The sequence below is a fragment of the Tursiops truncatus genome, chromosome 5 (assembly GCF_011762595.2).
Source record: "Tursiops truncatus isolate mTurTru1 chromosome 5, mTurTru1.mat.Y, whole genome shotgun sequence".
NCBI classification, from domain to species: domain Eukaryota; kingdom Metazoa; phylum Chordata; class Mammalia; order Artiodactyla; family Delphinidae; genus Tursiops; species Tursiops truncatus.
Window position 1 is genome coordinate 70869880 of NC_047038.1, and position 21775 is coordinate 70891654.

A 21775-nucleotide genomic window follows, 5' to 3' on the forward strand; every position below is an offset into this window, starting at 1 on the left:
GGCAGGCGGACTCTCAACCACTGCGCCACCAGGGAAGCCCCTATTCCTGACTCTTAAAAACATTTCTCCCAGCCTCCCACTGACTCAATTTATTTCATAGTCTTTGTGTGGAGTCTTTTCAAAAACACTTGGAAAATCACAGTTTATCCCTAGCTTCCTTAATCATTTAAAGTTCTTCAAGAACTCTAGTGAATTTGTCAAACATGATTCCTCCTTACAAAGGAGTAACCTATCCCCCCAAAAGGTTTTATCTGTTTAAAAACTGTAAAATCCACTTTCCCAACACATACACTTGTGCAGAATTTATTTTAGATTCCACTTGTTCCACAAAGTCCAAGAAAAATTCCACAGACATTACATTAAATCTACCGTCTGATTCTCAACAAGCCATTATCCTCTGTGAGGCTCACTTTTCTCATCTATAAAATGGGCATAATATAGATGCCCTTTGCTAAATAGAGCAAGCCATCCCATTACTCATGAATGTATATAAAACACTCTAGGAAAAGCTCAAAGTCCTTTACAAGCATTAGGCCATGAATCGTTCTGAAGTGGACTGTTAATTAGGTGTGTCATTATGCTTTGTTTAATAGATGGAAAACCTAAGGCATGGGAACACAATACCATTTAATAGCTAACTTAAAAATCCAGCCCAGGCTTTAAACATTAGTCAGAAAGATGGCAGGGGAAAAACCTGAATAGGAATTTCACTCTGCTCTAGTTCTTTATCAAGAACTACTACATTACTGCAAAATTCTCTCCAGTTACTGGTTGCCCTGCCCCTGCTACTTCCTCACGCAGTCCAGGAATGGGGAAATGGTGGGAGAGTTGGAATTCCCTACTGAACATATAATGCCTTCCCCCGCTTACAGAAATGGTCATGAACCCTGGACCAGGTACTAAGGGTAAATGTAGTTTCACAGATACCATAACAATTTTTCCATGTTTTGTTACTGACCCCTGGAAACTTTTCCTATCACACATCCAACAAAATAAAATGAGGCTATAGACATTTATCAAAAGAACACAGCCTCTGCAAATGAACCTGTCAGGTTACTCGGGCTTTATTATCTGAACTACAACTGGTCAGATACATGGCATGGCCTCAGTAACTCCAAATAAACCTTATGTCTTCACATAAAGGAGATACTGTGGATCCAAAAGGTCGAAAAAGAGGTAATGGAAACTTTATGTAACTTTATATAGCCAGTGAGTTTTTTCAAATTATTATTTTGTGTCCTTCTGACATTGATTAACAGAAACAAGAAATCCTTTAATCCCCGAGTGGTATTTTGAAAAATATTTCCCAAGGAAACAATCCCCAAAAGGGAAAAACATATAGCAACACTACTTACTTAAAAACAAAAACAAACAAACAAAAAAACATATGTCCAACAACTGGGGAGTGGTTCAAAATACCATTGTATATTAACATGAAAGACTGTCACCAAGCTATTAAAAATGGCAATTTTTCTTATAAGAAAATGTCTATTTGGAATATTGTTACCAAAGAACATTATGCCTGAGCTAATTATAACCTCAAAAAGTGTGTGTGTGTATATATGTGTGTGTGTATATATATACATATATACATATACACATATATATATATTTATATAAAGATTATAGAATTTGGAGTTACATAAACGGTTGCACACAATGCTCCTTAGGTTAATTATCTTCTAGAAAGGTGCTAAAGATTTGTAGAAAGTCAAATGATGATAAAGATGATGGAAAGGGGGTTCACGAAGAGTCTCTCTGGAATAGTTCTGGGGTCATTTTTAATCTCTTTTTTATAAGCTTCAATATTGTTTCAATTTTTTAACAATGAATAAATTTCTATAAAATGACTTTTTTTTTTTTTAATGATGGCAGGGAGAGTCCAAAGAGCACACTGAGAGCTGGGGAATCGCAGTGGCAGGCAGAGTTCTATCCTTTGTCTGGGGGAGGAAAGGGGGTTGCATCACCACCTCTGAGCCCCAAAAACCTTCAGCTATGATTCCAGAACCCATGAACAAGAATTCTTTAATGCAGTGCTTCTATAACTGGTTTAAATATGTGACAAATAAGTTGACAGTACTTAAAAAAGAAAAAAAGTAAAAAGCATTCATAAATTTACATATATAACAGCATTCATAACTCAGTTAACGTGTATTTCTGTTTCTCTACATGGTTAAAGGATCAAGCATTTTTAGCACTCAAAGCAGGAAAATAAAAAAGAAAGCCAACTGCCTTCTGTGAAACAAAAATAACCCCAATGGTAAAAACTAACTTTACTGCATGCTTAAATTATATTTGCAGAAAAATAAACTTTGAAATCACTACTTTGCAGGGAAAAAAACCCACGATTTATTTTTGGGGGTAGTCATGTGGAGCTCTCACAAGTTGTGGTTGAAACCTAATACTGGGAGATACATGAGGACATCAGAGTTTCTAAGGAAATACCTAACAGAAAGACACTGCTGGAACTCTTTTCAGGATAAAGAGAAGACATGAAAAGTTTTCCCCGTTAAATCAGGCTAGAACTTCAAAAAAATTAAAGGTACAGGGAGTAGGATATTTGAGGAGGAGTTCTACTTTATAAGCATTTCATGTAGTATATGACAATTTAAAGTCTTTCATTTTTATACTCTATAGCTAAGCATTTCCAAAGCTCTCAACCTTAAAAAATAAATGGCATGTAGTTACGAAAGGAAAAATATATCTAATATTGATGAAATCCAAAGACATCTTCCTCTTTTAGAAACGTAACACTTAGCAGACTAGAAAACTAATCCGCACATACCTCCCTCCCTCTTCCAAACCCACTCTTCTTTGCCATAAAAATCAAGACAATCAGGGCTTCCTCCCTGGTGGCGCAGCTGTTGGGAGTCTGCCTGCCGATGCAGGAGACGCGAGTTCATGCCCCGGTCTGGGAGGATCCCACATGCCGCAGAGCGGCTGGGCCTATGAGCCATGGCCGCTGGGCCTGTGCGTCCAGAGCCTGTGCTCCGCAACAGGGGGGGCCGCAACAGTGAGAGGCCCGCGTACCGCAAAAAAAAAACCGAAAAAACTCAAGACAATCACAAGACTATGCTAAGAAGAAATATATGGGTGAAAAATAACAATAATAATAGGTACAATTAATGTTGTCTTTTCAAGGATGTTTTAAATGAGGATTATTTCTAAATAATATGAAAAACAATACACTTGGGAACACTTAAATTGAATAATACTCTATGGCTTCAGTCTATACAGCCAAAGAGAAGTGAAAGTCTAATCAAGAATTTAGTGAATTTAGGGCTTCCCTGGTGGCACAGTGGTTAAGAATCCACCTGCCAATGCAGGGGACATGGGTTCGAGCCCTGGTCTGGGAAGATCCCACATGCCACGGAGCAACTAAGCCCTGGCACCACAACTACTGAGACTGCGCTCTGGAGCCCGCGAGCCACAACTACTGAGCCTGCACATCTAGAGCCCGTGCTCCGCAACAAGAGAAGCCACCGCAGTGGGAAGCCCGCGCACCACAACGAAGAGTAGCCCCTGCTCGCCGCAACTAGAGAAAACCTGTGTGCAACAACGAAGACCTAATGCAGCCAAAAATAAATTAATTAAAAATAATAATAATAAACAAAATTTAAAAAAAGAATTTAGTGAATTTAGACTACTGGTTACAACTTGGATAATTATGACCGAATATATATATTTTTTTCTTTTTTTTTTTTAACTGCCAACTGTCCACAACTATCTGGAAAATTCATCTGGTACAATGATCTAGTATTTACTAGGCATGTGCTCTTCCCTGGAAGAGTTCACAATTCAGCTGAGAAGACAAAAAGAACTTACATGAATTACTTAGCACATTAGAGAAAAACGACACTGCTTGGGAAAAGAGGTTGCGATGACTTCAAAGGTTCTGTTTAGAAAAGGGAAGGAGGCCTGTGGAAGCACAGACGGAGGAATGAGCATTGCAGATATTCCCACTGGCCAAACTTTTGTTCTTAAAGGTACCCAGTAGGTCCAGCTGAATAAGTGTTTTCTAACCATCTATCGTTCTCTGTCCTCCTTCAGAATGACTCCTGTACCTGCTCCACTGTAGCAAGTGCCAGCACTGGTATTTTCTGGATTCCCAATGCATAGCTGCCATCATGAGAGTATAGAGCTTTGCTTTTTCCGGGCAGATAAGATGGTGTGGAAACAACACTCTTCCTACTTCAGCGGAAGCTGACTCTTGTCACCATTCCTCTGTGTATAAGCAGAAAGTCATGCTGATGTTGTCAGGCTACTGAGATAGAAAGCTGGAAGGTCACACTGCATTAAGGAAGCCTGAAGAATGACTCAACTGGTTAAACAGGGCTGGAAAGTTGTGATCGTCCATGAGGAGCAGGGTAGGTCAGTCATCTCTGCTCAGCCCAGCCAGAAACAGGAACTTGGTGCACACTCCAAGAAAGGCATGAGCTTTGAAATGGGAAGAGAGGATGCTGCTGGAAAGGCAACTGCGTGATAAACGCCTCCAGAAGGAAATAACAATAATTTCCACTGGGGCCACATGGCCACCAATGACACCAGGCCCACCGTTCAGCCTAAAACATTAGACTTACAGAAGCTGAGCTTCACGGAAGAGTAAAACGTTCAGAGGCCAAGGTGACAGAATGAGTCCTCCCAGACAAGGTGAATTTGAGAAGTGGGAACCAGGGCTCTACGACCAGCAAGCTATATAGCATCAGGCTAGGGCTGGAGAGAGGTTCTGCCTCCCAAGACCACTGTAATGAATTGGTAGTGGATGCTTAGAGTGGTATAGGAAGGAATCGGGAGCCCCAACTCCACTGGGTAAAGGCAGGGAAAATGGCAGCAAACTGCCATGGCTGAACCACACTAGTCTCTCAGCAGAGGTTGGTTAAGAAAGCTATACTCCAGGCACTAAGGAGTAGTAATGAACAAAATGAAACAAAACTCTCTACTTTCTCTCCCTCCTGAAAGCCCAATAAAATGACAGTAAAGGGATAAACCCACAAGGATGGGGAGAATGAAAGAAGAGACAACAGTAAAAACATTTAGGTGGGGTGAGGGGAAGCCAAGAAACAACCTGATTTATACCATGGAATCTCAAAATGCTAAATAATTAAAGGCAATTGGACCCTCTGTGGGGAGTGGGGGGACGGGGGCTGATCTAAAATAAAATAAAAATGGAAAGCCTCCTTGGAAAGCACCTGGATCTCCCAGGTCCCTCCAGCCACTCTGAGCAGTTAGGTGATGGCCCCTTCTCTACCCCAGCAAAAACACCTGGAGTTTCTTCCCTACCCCCTCCCCGAGAGGAATTACATGAACATATAACTACCCCAGAGAGGGTGAAAAAGAGAAAGTCTCTGGATTGGAGTATGTCAGGCACAGCCCTGGTGTCTTACTGGAAATACCGTGGAGAGGTTATACGAACATGCAGATGCTGAGACATTCAGACTTCTTCTCCACCTCATTCCCAGATCACTGGCAGCCAGGCTCTTCCCACCACCCAGGAAAAAGACTAGAAGAGCTTTTTCTGAGGACTCTCACCAGCCCAAGAGGTACTAACATCAAAATTTCCCCAAATAAAGACTCAGCCAAATCACCCAACAGTTAAGTTCCCAGCCAACAAGCTTTTTAATCCCCCCACTCAGATGTGAGTAGACAGCCTAGGGTATCAGAAATACAAGGAAAGCCTCTAACATGAAATGTAGAGACCTAAACAAATAAACAGACAATAGCAACTTGGGGAAACTGAGTCTATGCAGGAAGGAAAAAACTTTCCAGGTAAGAAAATATCTAGTATCCAGCCCAAAATATCTAGAATCTGAACAATAAGTTTCTGAAAGAGACATCACAAAATAGAGAGGAAGAAATTATCAATGAGATAACTCAAGAAAATTTCCCAAACTGAAAGATGTAGATTTCTGGATTGAAAGAACCCAGCACAATTGATGAAAAGAAATCCATACCACAGCACACATCATGAAAACTCCAAGATTGTGGAGGCCAAGAGAAAATTCTACAAACTTCCACAAAGGACACAGCAGGTTTGTAACCTGTAGACAGGTTACAGGCAATCAGAACAATTCTGAATTTCTCAACAGCAACACCACAAGCTAGAAGGTGATGGAACAACGCCTTCAAATTTTCCATCCTGGAAGTCTACACTCAGACGAACGATCAATTGTTGTGGAAAAAAGATATTTTCAGGCACTTACTGAAAAATGAGGGACTTCCCTGGTGGTCCAGTGGTTAAGAATCCATCTTCCAATTCAGAGGACGCAGGTTTGATCCTTGGTCGGGGAACTAAGGTCCCACATGCCACAGGGCAACTAAGCCCACAAGACACAGCTAGAGAGCCCACGTGCTGCAAACTACAGAGCCTACACACTCTGGAGCCCACGCATCACAACTAGAGAAGCCCAAGCTCCACAACTAGAGAGAAACCCGTGTGCCGCAACGAAAAGGATGATTTTTTTAAAAAAGAAAAATGAATAGACAAAATATGAATAGATAAAATAAATAGGAAGGAAAGCAGACATCCTGTGCATCCTTTACCAGAAAATTCCTTCAGAATGGGACTATACCAAAAAAAAAAAAAGGAGTCTACAAGAAAGAGAAAGGCATGTACTACAGGTAACAGGAGATCCAATACAGAGAGAAATGATGGGGATCCCCCCCCCAGGATGACAAAGGGAAGTCCTCAGGGTGACATCTGTGCACCATGTGTAGAGGGCAACCAGTCCAGACTAGAGCAAGCCAGGAGGCTCAGGGACAGTTTCTTTGGGGAAAATGGAATTGACAGAATACCTGACTCATCTGAGGTAAGAATTAGAAAACTGGTCAAAAGGTTTGGGTTGAATTAATGATGAGTACATAAAAAACTAAGCCAGTGAACAAACAAAGCAATTACTGACTCCGAGAAAAAGAAAAAGTTGTGCTTGGCTTGACTATGAATGTTAATCTAACCAAAATTACTGTTTAACTATTGCAAGGATGGGAAAATAGGGAAGCTGTGGCTAGGCTGGGGGTTAGAAGAAGAAAGAGAGCCAAGTCATCATCTTCCACAGCAGGAAGTCAACAGATAATGCTTCAAACTGAAAAATTACAAGTATCACTTACAAGCAATAAATACCAAAATAACCAACTCGAAGGATCACAAGTGTTTGTTTCTGGAGAGGGAAAATGCAACTTGGATGAAAGGTTTAAAACTAAAAAAAGAAAAAAGAAGAAAAGAAGAAAACAAAAATCATATTGACTTCTATGCCTTTTTTTTTTTTTTTTTTTTTTTTGCTTTTGCTTTGTTTCCCTAATAACAATTTGGGAAAATTCCATCCTTGTTTTCCCTAAACAAACAAACAAAAAAAAGTCAGGGACTTCCCAGGTGGTCCAGTGGTAAAGAATCCGCCTTCCAATGCAGGGGACTGGAGGTCGATCCCTGGTCAGGGAACTAAGATCCCACATGCCGCGGGACAACTAAGCCCACATGCCACAACTACTGAGCTCGTGTGCCGCAAGCTACACAGCCCACGTGCTCTGGAACCCGCATGCCACAACTACAGAGCCCAAGCGCCCTGGAGCTTGCACACAACTAGAGAGAAGCCCACACGCCGCAAGGAAGATCCCGCATGCCACAACTAAGACCCGATGCAACCAAAACTAAATAAATAATAATATAAAAAGAAAAGAAAATGTCATTTTCTACATCTACACCATGTAGCTGTGATCATCTGAGCTCTGAGCTGTCAAATATAGTGGGAAAGTTAATAGTTATAATCCAATCCAAGGAAGGACAGGTTGAGCTAGGGTAGAGATGCAAAGGCAAGCCCAGGTGGAGGCAAGTTTGGAGGTGAAGCCAACTACTAAGCTTCTCTCTTCTGGGGTTCTTTTTAACAAAGCTATTCTCACGGCATAATCACCTGGGACAGGGTAATTTTAGAACTGGCAGTGACCATGGACCAATTTCACTCCTTTCTAACAGACTCCAATGCCCAATTTATGACCCTAATACAACCAAGGCAGCTAGCCTCCACAGCGGTTGATCTGGGTTCAACTTCAGTTACTCCACTTTGCCTGTGTAGACTGGACAATAGGAGAGCACAGTAAGGGCTCTGAAGCAAGTGACACTGTCATCAACAGATACTTAGCTGAGCATCTGTGCACCAGGCTGAGGATCAACAGCCCTATCAACTCTGTGGACCAAGTCTCCCTGCCCTGAACAATAAGATGATTCTCCCTAGGAGGGGGATCCCATGAAAGGGTGGAGTGGGGTGAAAACCAAGGGGCTGGAAGAGCTGGGCTGGGGAAGGGAGGCACCAACCAGGTCAACCTGGAGGAACCTGTAGACAGAGGTGTGCCTGGAGGCCCAAGGCCTAGGATGCCAGCACTCTGCATACACAGAGGAAGGCAGAGAGACCAGCAATTCTTCCCCAAAAGCAAAAAGTGGCCAGACACTACCCACAACCCCAGCAGCCATGCTGTCGAGGGTCAACTTAGGGAGCAAAGGCTGCCATTCTCTGAGCTTCACTCTGACTTGATAAAACACAGCCCCTGCCCTTGAGTAACCAGCCGCTGAGAAAACAAGATGATTTTTTTTTAATTTTTTATTTATTTTTATTTATTTTTGGCTGTGTTGGGTCTTCGTTGCTGCGCGCGGGCTTTCTCTAGTTGCGGCAAGCGGGGCTACTCTTTGTTGCGGTGCGCAGGCTTCTCATTGCGGTGGTTTCTCTAGTTGCAGTGCACGGGCTCTAGGCACACGGGCTTCAGTAGATGCAGCACGTGGGCTCAGTAGTTGTGGCTCACAGGCTCTAGAGCGCAGGCTCAGTAGTTGTGGCGCACAGGTTTGGTTGCTCCGCAGCATGTGGGATCTTCCCAGACCAGCGCTCGAACCCGTGTCCCCTGCATTGGCAGGTGGATTCTTAACCACTGCACCACCAGGGAAGTCCCAAGATGACTATCTTCATACAGAATAAGTAGGTAAACAGGTTGACAGTGCTAAAGCATATATTAATATTCTATATTTTTTCCTATCTGTAAAGGTGTGAAAATTCTAGTTCAAGGACCCACGTGTGGTGGAGCACTGCACTGATCCGCATGTGTTTGCAACACTTGCCCTATACAGTTCTACAAACCAAAATGTACACAACCTCCAGGAAGAATCCAGATCATTAACATAAACACAATGCAGTAAGCGCCTAGAGCTGACAAGAGAATATATGGAGCAGATTAATTGGAGTATTGGGAAAGTATAAGTTTTTCCTAAACAATGAAAATGTACCTAAACCAAAAAAATATTTTCAAATACATAATGAGAATATTATACACACTTTTCTTTTCTCCATATAAATCATGACACTCCAGACTACATGTGATTCTCGCCAGCTGAGCTACCAGCATCACAAACCAACCTGCTAAATCCTAAACTTATTTGGGAAACCCACTGGTTTGTTGGGGCTGTTTTCTCCTCTCCAGCTCTTCAGGGGAGAATCATCTAGAAGCAAGTAAATTCTCAGAATTTCCTAAGAGGAAAAAATGGGCCCTCACTGAAAAAACACAGGGTATATGCTCAAAACACTTAACTATTTTGGATAAGCTTCAAACCCACTTGGCCACCAGTCACCCTGTTGTTCCAACTTAACATTGAGATCTACCCTTCGAATCAAATCTTCCTGTTTCCAAAGAATGGCAATAGATGAAATTGTTTCCGAACCTGATACACAGCAACGTGTTATTCTTCCATGAAAACAAAACAAAAAAATCAAATCAAAAGGAAATTTAGGATCCAAGGGAAAGTGCACACCCCCAAGGCAAGGCCCTAGTTTTCCCAACACATGTATTCACCGAATCCCTGTTATCAAGATTCAAACACAATTTCCTAGATTAAAAATGTGAGGCTGGTGGGGCGAGACGCTCACACACGTGCAACTGTGGAAAATCTCTGTAGATGCTGCCAACTTTCAATCAAGACTGCGCCGCCGCCCAAGCAGAGAGGAGGAATCAACTTCCCGCGGGGCAGCTGGGAAGTGAGCCCAACGCTTAACTTGCTGCGGGGCGGCCCGCGTCCAGGGACCCAAGAGGAAAAGGGACGGGTGCTCCTCGGGAGAGGCCGGCGTCGGAGCCCGGGAGGCGGAGAGGCGGCGGCGGCCGCCGGAAGGCGCGGCTACGGCGGGACGCGCACCTGTCCCTTCGTGGTCCGCAGAGGACAGGTCCTCACCTGGCGTGGCGCGCCCTCACTCACGGCGGCGCGGAAAGAAAATCCTTCCTGGTTCCACGAGGGTCCGTCTCTGGGCTTGTGGAAGCCTCCTCTCGCCGCGCGCATCCTCGTCCCCACCCGTCCCCTCCCAGAGTGACGCAGTCCCGGGGCCGCCCCGCCGGCCCGCGGCGCCCTTACCTGGCTGGAGCGCGCCGGATGCGCCGAGTCCGGGAGACGCCGAAACCGGCCGGCGCCGCTGAGTCCCGAGCCTGGCGTCCCGGCCCCGCCCCCACTCGTCCCGCCCCGCGCGGCCCAGAGATCGCCAGGCCCCCGATGGCTCCGCCCACACACACCGAGGCCGGCGGCTACAGGTTCGCACGTGTTTGCTGCGGTTCTGAGACTGGAGGCCCGAGTGGGCCGGATGGGCCTCCCGGCTACCCCGACCCAGTCGAGGTTTCGGGCAAGTCGCGGGAACGTCCCTGGTGTTCCTGGACGCCGTGCTGGGCCTCCTCCTTCACCCCTCACCCCAGAGAACTGACCCGCGACGTCACGGACACCCCCAGCCCGTGAGAACCCGAGCAGTGCCACCTGTGGGTGACCGGGGACTCTTGTCGCAATTAGGGACCGCACCTCCCCTTCCGCTAAATGGTGGCGAACCAGGTGGGTGACGCGGTGCGGTGGAGCGAAGCAACGAGTTTTACCAAAAGAGTAAGTCTTTTTACTGCCAAACCTGAAGCAGCAGAGCGTATCTGATACACTTACGGGTCACGTGGCCTCCCTAGTCCTGTAGTAACATTTTCTTCATTCACTGTAGGGTAGAAAATTGCCCTTAGGTAACTTACTGTATCCCAGGAACTCTTTCAAGTACATTACCCGTATGAACATTTCTATGAAGTATATGTTATCAGAATTTCCCATTTTTATGGAGGGTGAAAGTGAGGCACAGAGAAAAACACCCTGCCTAGTGTCACCCAACTAATAAATATAAAAGCTAGAATTCAAATCCCCGTAGTCAGCCTCCTGATTTTGAGCTCTAAACCAGGGGTCCCCCACCCCCGGCTGCAGACTAGTACCGGCCTGTGGCTGTTAGGAACCGGGCTGCACAGCAGAAGGTGAGCGGCGGGCCAGCTAGCAAAGCTTCAAATGCCGCTCCCCTTCGCCCACTGCCTGAACCATCGCTGGCTTTGCCGCCTGAACCGTTCCCCCCATGGTTACTGCCTGAACCATCCCTCCTCACCCCTCCATCTCTCTACGCCCACCCTCCACCCCCCGAAAAACTGTCTTCCATGAAACCGGCCCCTGGTGCCAAAAAGGTTGGGGACCAGTGCTCTAAACTACTGCTCTCCTGACTTACAAAATTTGAGTGTCCACCATGTCCCATGAACTGTTAAAAGCCCGGGCTCTGCCCTCAAGGAGTTCTTAGTCTAGTTCAGGGAGAAGGACAATCAGTCATCACTAAGCAAGTAAAAAATGAAGCCATTACACATGTGAGAAGTGTCCTGACTAAAATCAAGTAGGTGATGGTGTTGCGAATAATGCGGATGGGGAGGCCACAGATCTAGTTGTCCTGGAGGCTTCTCGGAGGAGGTGACAGTGGAGCTGGGAACTGAATGGTAGGCCAGGCAGTCAGCCTGAAGATGAAGCAAAGGGAAAGGCACGTGAAATAATCATCATCCTACTTCATGCTTGTTGGAGACCTAAAAACATGCCTTCCTATATTATCTCTCTTTTGATCATACAATAACACTGAGAAGTCTGACAAGATTCCATTTTACAGGAAAAAAAAAATCTAATGATTAATGATTTGCCTTAAGTCATACTACTCCTTAGGAAAAGGGTTGGGAGGGGAGGGGAAGGATGGGAAGAGCACACAGGTGTGAACCAGGGCTTTCTGATTCCAAATCCTCTTTCACCCAGGTGATGATGATGGCCTGTCTCAGGAAGAATCTAGTAAAGTTTTTCTTTTGTGATCTTGCCTCCTCCCAGCCCCAGTCTCTTCTGCCTCTTGTTGACTAATTAACATAATTTCCCCCAGGGCAGGTGTTCTTTGAGGGAGCAGATGTCAGGAACCTTCTGAAAGGATGCAAAACGTGTGTGTAGAGAAAAAGTTATAGTTAAATAATTATGGTAATAAAGTTGGCTTTCTCCCAAGAAAAATGCTCACATATATATATATGCATAATGGAGAGGACTTATAATTTTCATCAAATGGTCTGACCCAAAAAGCGTAAAAGTCACTGAAGATTTTAACTGACACTGTGGTGATTAAAAGAACTAGTTTCCAACTCACTTTGCCTGGGCTAGCTAGGCAACTGCGGAGGCTCATATTTCTGACTTAATGGAAATGAGGGTCTCAAAGTTTATGAAGGTTGATTGAAAGGGAAGCAAATCCAGATCCTCATGTAAGTCCTTCATAAAGTTTAAAATTAAAAGAGAAGAGAATGTCTTTATTGTCACTCTTAGTTCTCAAGAAAACCAGAGACTGATCTGTAAACAAAACATCTAGATCAACGTAACTCTTTCTTTTTCTTATTGGAGTATAATTGCTATACAATGGTGTGTTAGTTTCTGCTTCACAACAAAATGAATCAGTTATATATATACATATGTTCCCATATTTCTTCCCGCTTGCGTCTCCCTCCCTCCCACCCTCCCTATCCCACCCCTCTAGGCGGTCACAAAGCACCGAGCTGATCTCCCTGTGCTATGTGGCTGCTTCCCACTAGCTATCTACATTACGTTTGGTAGTGTATATATGTCCATGCCTCTCTCTCTCTCGCTTTGTCACAGCTTACCCTTCCCCCTCCCCATATCCTCAAGTCCATTCTCTAGTAAGTCTGTGTCTTTATTCCTGTTTTACCCCTAGGTTCTTCATGACATTTTTTTCCCTTAAATTTCATATATATGTGTTAGCATACGGTATTTGTCTCTCTCTTTCTGACTTACTTCACTGTGTATGACAGACTCTAAGTCTATCCACCTCATTACAAATAGCTCAATTTCGTTTCTTTTTATGGCTGAGTAATATTCCATTGTATATATGTGCCACATCTTCTTTATAACTCTTTATCGGTGATAATTGAGGTCGTTTCCATAACGTTATACTGTTTTCTGAAGAAAGCATTCTTTATATTACCAATCAAACAGTGTAAGTAGGTGGTTAACGCCTGTATATGATCCCCAGAGCATGTAGTAAAGAGTACTTGTATTGGTTTTCAGCAGAGTGTTGTTAGAGACAGTGTCAGAGAGAGAGACTGTAAGAGAGCTTCAGCTACATGGATGAAAAGGTGTAAAACTGAACTTAGGATGTGGTAGGCTAAAAAAAAATTAATATGTACTGTTTCTTATGTGAAACGGACAATAGCTTTACTAGAAAACAGAATACAAAGTTAGGCTTATGTAACTCGAACTTTTAGGTTGAGCCTCTTCAAAAGAAGGAATGTGATCGTGGAACTAAAAAGATTTCTCCCTCTTCCTCCAAGAAGATGATTCAAACAATACTATTACTGCCTTCTTTATTTTAATAAAATTGAGATACAGAAAAAAGGCATTTGTGACTTCTTAAAGACAGGGATTCCCTTCTTACCGAATATCCACACGGTTTCTATAAAATTTGTATGTTTAGGTGAGCAATGTCAGGTTGACATAATTTTAGTTCCTTGAGAAAAGAAAATGCCTTTTTTTTTTTTAACTTGGAAATAGATTCCACGTTGTGCCTAAGAAGACATACAGCATCAACATGGAAAGTTTGTAAATAATGTGGTGTTTTGTATTTGGAGCTTCTCCCACTCTTTTTTGTACATCTCTGGCTCCCTTTTGTAACTTTCTTCCTACCTATAGACAGGCACATCCTAGGTGAATAGTAATTGTCTGTTGAATGAATGAGTGATGACAACAATGATGTAAACAATGCAGACCTTATCTGTCTTGTATAGAGAGTCTATTGCTACATGAAGATTACTTCGTTGTGGTGGTATGATATGTCTGCCTTTCCTTCCATGATGTACTGAAAGTAGTTGCTTCCTTGGAACTAAATAGAGGAAGGAAAGAGTTTTAAATGTGGGACACAAAATCAAAAATTATACTCCTGGGAATTGTTGCTAGGTAAATCATTCAAAAGAAAGAACTAGCATCATATACAAAGTATGTGTATAAGATCATGACTCATAATAATAAAATAATTAAATGTCCAATGCTAGAGAAATGTTTAAGCAAAATACATCAATGGTATGAAATGTCAGGCTGTCATTAAAAATAGTATCTGTGGGGCTTCCCTGGTGGCGCAGTGGTTGAGAGTCCACCTGCCGATGCAGGGGACACAGGTTCGTGCCCTGGTCCGGGAAGATCCCACATGCGGCGGAGCGCCCAGGCCCGTGAGCCATGGCCGCTGAGCCTGCGCATCCGGAGCCTGTGCTCCGCAATGGGAGAGGCCGCAACAGTGAGAGGCCCACGTACCGCAAAAAAAAAAAAAAAAAAAAAATAGTATCTATGTTAATAAATAGAAATGTGGAGGAAAACTTATGAACATTAAATGAAAACAAATAGAACACAGTGCTTTACATATCCTGTGATTGCAACTAAATACAAATTATGTGGGAAGAAAATTGCTGGGTTGAAAATAAGAATTATGGACAGTTATTCAGGGGGTTCCTATGTGCCAGACTGTTTTAAGTGCATTGGATTAATTCACCTAATTCTCACAACAACTGCATGAGGTACAATAGCTTTAATAGAAAACTGCGTGCAGTTCTTCTTCTCATTTTACAGATGAGAGAACTGAGGCAGAGGTCTAAGTAATTTACCCAAAGTCACATGGCCAGGATGTGAATATAAAGTAGTATGGCTCTAGAGTTTGCAGCCTTAGCCATGCAAAGCTGCCAGGGAAAATAACATTTGAATCGTGGATCATTTTTTTTTAACTTCCTTGTATAATGTTTTAATGTTAATTTAACAGTGAGTAAAAACGTATTAAATTACAGAGTCAGAAAAAAAGGCACAGAAGTAAAACCAGATTATACTTAGAAGAGACAGATAAAAAGGTAAGATGAAGAAAATACTGAGTGAAACCATCTGGGTTTGGCCAGTTTATGTTTTGGATTAGAATCCAAATAGTGTTTCAAATGGGTCCAACATATCAACAAATTTATAGTTTATAAGGATTGAGATAAAATGAGCTATGTCACATAGAATGTTATATTCAGTATTATTAGTATGACTGAAAGTATATTCTGGCCTGGTGCCTTTTACTTACTGTTTCTTCTACCTAGAATGATCTATCCCTAGAACTTTTTGAAGCTGCCTTCTTCTCAGTGGTGGCAGTTATGGAAATGTGACCATCACTGCATTAGCAGGAAGCTGAGAAAACATTGGTGAGCAATCCCAACAAAACTCCCTGTTATGGTGGAACTTACATTCTGGTGGAAAAGTCAGTCATTTAAAAATGGATTGAGTAAAGTATAAAAACATTTTAAACAAGAGATTTTCATCATAAGTCACTATTTATGACAATTATAAATGGGGGAGAGTAAGATATGGAAAGGGAGCTAAATTTTCTATGCTTCCCTCAAACTGGTAAAATGATGACATCAGTAGAAATTATGTAGATGTAATGTAAAACCTAGAGCAACCACTTAAAAAAGCTATAAAAAAAAAGATACACACAAAAACACCCTATATAAACTGAAGTAGAATTCTAAAAAATATCCCTCAACTGTTCATGGAGAATGTACTGAGATAATCATATCCTAGGCCTTAAAACAAACCACAACAAATTTAAAATAATTGAAATCACACAGTGTATGTTCTCAGATCACAATAAAATCAAACCAGAAATCAGTAAGAAAGATTTCCAGCAAAACTCTCAAACCCCTGGAAAACAAACAACTTACTTGTAAATAATCCATAGATCAAAGAGGAAGTCTTAAGGGAACACAAAAAATATTCTGAATGGAATAAAAACAAAAATACAACATATCAAAATTTGTGCACACAGCCAAATAGTGTTGAGAGAAAATTTTATAGCAGTAAATGCACACATTGGAAAAGAGGAAAAGTCTCAAATCAAAAATCTAAGCTCCCACTGCCAAGAACCTAGAAAAAGAGCAATATAAATCCAAACAGAAGGAAGGAAATAAAGATAAAAGCAGAAATCAATGTAATTCAAAACAGAAAAACAATGGAGAAAATCAATGAAAGATCTGGTTCTTTGAAAAGGTCAATAAAATTGTCAAACACCTAGCAAGGCTGTCAAAGATAAAAAGAGAGAAAACCCAAGTTACCAGTAACAAGAATGAACAGGGGACTATAATTAAAGACCATTCAGACATCAAAAAGGTAATAAAGGAGTACTACAAACAACTCTGCACACAAAAATTTGACAATTCAGATGAGATAGACCAATTCCTTAAAAAGTACTGATTGGGAATTCCCTGGCAGTCCAGGGGTTAGGACTTGGTGCTTTCCCTGCTGGGGCCCAGGTTCCATTCCTGGTTGGGGAACTAAGATCCCATGAGGCAAAAAAAAAAAAAAAATTAGCAAAAAGAATTTAGTAATACAAAAAAGGAATTATACACTATGATCAAGTGAAATTTATTCCAGGAATGCAAGACTGGTTTGACATTTTAAAAAGAAAAACAAGAACTTTTGCATTGTGGAAAATATTTGGCAGTTCCTCAGAAGTTAAACATAGAATTACTATATGACCCAGCAATTCCACTTCTATGTGTATACCCAAAAGAACTGAGAACAGGTACTAAAACAAATACTTGTCCACAAATGTTCATAGCACCATTATTTGAATAGCTATAAAGTGGAAACCACCCAAATGTCCTTTAGCTGATGAATGGATTATCAAAATGTATTATATCCATACAATGGAATACTATACTGTTAAAAGGAATGAATTACTGATACATGTTACAACATGGATGAACTTTGAAAACATTACACTAAGTGAAAGAAGCCAGACACAAAAGGCTACATGTTGTATTCATTTCATTTATATGAAATGTCCAGCATAGGAAAATCCATAGGGATAGAAAAGTAGATTACTGGTTGCCAAAGGTTGGAGATGGGGAGGAAATTTAGGACTAACTGCTAATATGTATAGGGTTTCTTTTGGAGGGGATGGAAATGTTGTGGAATTAGGTAGTAATGATGGTTACACAACATAGTGAATACAATAAAAAAAATCACTGAAGTATGCACTTTACAATGGAGAATTTTATGTGATATGAATATATATCTCAATTAAATAAAACTTTTTTCTTTCTGAAAGACCCTGTTAAGAGGATGAAAAGACAAGTTACAGACTGGAAGTAAATATCTGCAAACTGCATATCTAACAGAGACTAGTATTTAGACTATATAAAGAGCCCTCATAACTCAACAGTAAATAAACAATGCAATTAGAAAATGGGCAAGAGACATAAAAAGACATTTCACCAAAGAGCATATACAAATAGAAAATAAGCTCATGAAAAAATCTTCAAGATTATTAAATATTTGATAAATGCAAATTCAGATCACAATGAGATATCAGAATGACTAAAATAAAACAGCGATATCAAATGTAGGTGAGAATGTGGAGAAATTTGATCACTCTTACATTGCTGGTGGGAATGTAAAATGGTACAGCTACTCAGGAAAATGGTTGAGCACGTTCTTAAAAAAACTAAACATGTAACTATCATATGACCCAGAAATTGCACTTAGGCATTTGTGCCAGAGAAATGAAAACTTAAGTTCACACAAAAACCTGTCCCCAAAGTTTATAGTAGCTTTCTTCATAATATTCAAAATGGGGGAAGACCCATATGTCCTTCAACAGGTGAATAGTTAAACAAACTGTAGTGTAACATACTAAGGAATACTACTCAGCAACAAAAAATAAATAAAACAGTTGATTGAATGGCTGAACGAATCTCCAGCAAATTATGCTAAGTGAAAAAAAGCCAATAAAAATGGTTATGTACCATATGATTCCATTTATGTAATATTCTAGAAATAAAATTATAGAAACAGAGAACAGATTAATGGTTACTGGGTGTTCATACAGGGGTGGTGGCAGAACAAAGTGGGTACACCTGTAAGAGGGCAATGTGAGGGAGCCTTATGGAGATGTAAATGTGTGTCTTGACCGTATCAATATCAGTATCCTAGCTGTGATACTGTACTATAATTTTGCAAGATGTTACCTTTGGGGGAAACTAGGAAATATGAGAACTCTCTGTATTTTTTTCTTCCACTTGCATTTGAATCTATAATTATCTCAAAGTTGAAAGTTTAACTAAAATTTTAATTAACAGCTGATAATGACAATAGCCCCCAATTTTTGAATACTTAATGCTAAATATGAAATCTAAGCACATGATTCTTTTAATCCTCCCAACAACCCTATGATACAGGCACAGTCTGAGGATCAGAGAACAGATAAGTAACTTGCCTAAGGTTACGTAGTTAATTGGTAGGGCTATGATTCAAATTCAGGAGGCCTGGCTCCAGAGCCTACAATCTTAACTTCGGTGCTGAAAACCAGTCAATTCCACATACTCAGGCTTCTCAGCTTTATAAATCTGTATCAATGTTCCTGCTCTGCAACAGTTGCCTGAGAATCAGTAGCTGCTGCCCCTCTAGGCAGGGCATTGTTATACATTTGTCAAAGTGTCCACTACTCTGTCTTTAGTGGAGTCTATTTTATTATTCCCAGTTCACTTCATCCATTGATGTTACCCACCAGGTCCCGTAGACATTAACGTTTTTAGACCCTGGCATACATTACCTTGTGTGTCAAGCTGCGCAGCATGACCAAAAAGAACAAAAAACATAAAACATTACCTTGTGCCTGCAAAATGAAAAACTCATGGAGAAAAAAATTATTAAGACTACATTGATCGGAGATTGGCTCAAGACGGCAGAGTAGAAGGACGTGCGCTCACTCCCTCTTGCAAGAGCACCGGAATCACAACTAACTGCTGAACAATCATCGACAGGAAGACACTGGAACTCACCAAAAAAGATACCCCACATCCAAAGACAAAGGAGAAGCCACAGTGAGATGGTAGGAGGGGAGCAATCACAATAAAAGCAAATCCCATAACTGCTGGGTGGGTGAGTCACAAACTGGAGAAGACTTATACCACAGAAGTTCACCCACTGGAGTGAAGGTTCTGAGCCACAAATCAGGCTTCCCAACCTGGGGGTCTGGCAATGGGAGGAGGAATTCCTAGAGAATCAGACTTTAAAGGCTAGCAGGATTTGATTGCAGGACTTCAGCAGGACTGGGGGAAACAGAGACTCCACTTTTGGAGGGCACACACAAAGTAGTGTGTGCATCCGGAACCAGGGGAAGGAGGAGTGACCCCATAGGATACTGAACCAGACCTACCTGCTGGTGTTGGAGGGTCTCCTGCAGAGGTGGGGGTTGGCTGTGGCTCACCATGGGGACAAGGACACTGGCAGCAGAAGCTCTAGGAAGTACTCCTTGGCGTCCGCCCTCACAGAGTCCACCATTAGCCCCACCAAAGAGCTGGGTAGGCTCCAGTGTTGGGTTGCCTCAGGCCAGACAACCAACAGGGAGGGAACCCAGCCCTACCCATCAGCAGACAAGCTGACTAACGTTTTACTGAGCTCTGCCCACCAGAGCAACACCCAGCTCTATCTACCACCAGTCTCTCCCATCAGGAAACTTGCACAAGCCTCTTAGATAGCCTCATCTACCAGAAAGCAGACAGCAGAAACAAGAAGAACTACAATTCTGCAGGCTGTGGAACAAAAACCACATTCGCAGAAAGATAGACAAGATGAAAAGGCAGAGGGCTATGTACCAGATGAAGGAACAAGATAAAACCCCAGAAAAACAACTAAATGAAGTGGAGGTAGGCAACCTTCCAGATAAAGAATTCAGAATAATGATAGTGAAGATGATCAAGGACCTTGGAAAAAGAATGGAGGCAAAGATCGAGAAGATGCAAGAAATGTTTAACAAAGACCTAGAAGAATTAAGGAACAAACAAACAGAGATGAACAAATACAATAGCTGAAATGAAAAATACACTAGAAGGAATCAATAGCAGAATAACTGAGGCAGAAGAACAGATAAGTGACCTGGAAGACACAATGGTGGAATTCACTGCCGTAGAACAGAATAAAGAAAAAAGAATGAAAAGAATGAAGACAGCCTAAGAGACCTCTGGGACTACATTAAATGCAACAACATTCACATTATAGGGGTCCCAGAAGGAGAAAACAGAGAGAAAGGACCCAAGAAAATATTTGAAGCGATTATAGTCGAAAACGTCCCTAACATGGGAAAGGAAATAGCCACCCAAGACCAGGAAGTGCAGAGAGTCCCAGGCAGGATAAACCCAAGGAGAATCACGCTGAGACATATAGTAATCAAATTGACAAAAATTAAAGACAAAAATTATTGAAAGCAGCAAGGGAAAAATGACAAATAACATACAAGGTAACTCCCATAAGGTTAACAGCTGATTTCTCAGCAGAAAGTCTACAAGCCAGAAAGGAGTGGCATGATATATTTAAAGTGATGAAAGGGAAGAACCTACAACCAAGATTACTCTACACAGCAAGGATCTCATTCAGATTTGACAGAGAAATCAAAAGCTTATAGACAAGCAAAAGTTAAGAGAATTCAGCACCACCAAACCAGCTGTACAACAAATGCTAAAGGAACTTCTCTAAGTGGGAAACACAAGAGAAGAAAAGAACCTACAAAAACAAACCCATAACAGTTAAGAAAATGGTCATAGGAACATACATATCGATAATTACCTGAAACATGAATGGATTAAATGCTGCAACTAAAAGAAAGACACAGGCTCACTGAATGGATACAAAAACAAGACCCATATATATGCTGTCTACAAGAGACCCACTTCAGACCTAGGGACACATACAGGCTAAAAGTGAGAGGATGGAAAAATATATTCCATGCAAATGGAAATCAAAAGAAAGCTGGAGTAGCAATCCTCATATCAGATAAAATAGACTTTAAAATAAAGAATGTTACAAGAGACAAGGAAGGATACTACATAACGATCAAGGGATCAATCCAAGAAGAAGATACAACAATTATAAATATATATGCACCCAGCATAGGAGCACCTCAATACATCAGGCAACTGCTAACAGCTATAAAAGAGGAAATCAACAGTAACACAATAATATGGGGGGGAGGGGCTTTAACACCTCACACCAATGGACAGATCATCCAAACAAAATTAATAAGGAAACACAAGCTTTAAATGACACAATAGAACAGATAGATTTAATTGATATTTATAAGACATTCCATCCAAAAACAGCAGATTACACTTTCTTCTCAAGTGCGCACGGAACATTCTCCAGGATACATCTCAGGTCACAATCAAGCCTCAGTGTATTGAAATCATATCAAGCATCTTTTCCAACCACAATGCTATGAGATTAGAAATCAACTACAGGGGAAAAAAACATAAGAAACACAAACACATGGAGGCTAAACAATACATTACTAAATAACCAAGAGATCACTGAAGAAATCAAAGAGGAAATCAAAAAATACCTAGAGACAAATGCCAACGAAAACACAACGATCCAAAA

General features: G+C 41.6%; 1 protein-coding gene across 3 annotated transcripts in view; it reads right to left on the reverse strand.

Annotated features, from left to right (window-relative positions):
- The window catches only part of TEC (tec protein tyrosine kinase), a 151345-nt gene extending 131631 nt beyond the window's left edge, over positions 1-19714 (reverse strand). Inside the window, exon 1 of one of the 3 annotated variants that reach the window (XM_073805227.1) lies at positions 19560-19714. In XM_073805227.1, coding sequence (XP_073661328.1) covers positions 19560-19613 — 54 coding nt within the window. In that variant the 5' untranslated portion in view covers positions 19614-19714. Of the gene's footprint in view, positions 1-10195; positions 10315-10372; positions 10470-19559 lie in introns of those variants that run through there. The other 2 variants (XM_019928215.3, XM_019928209.3) reach the window with 2 other exon arrangements.
- Between the last annotated feature and the right edge of the window lie 2061 nt (positions 19715-21775).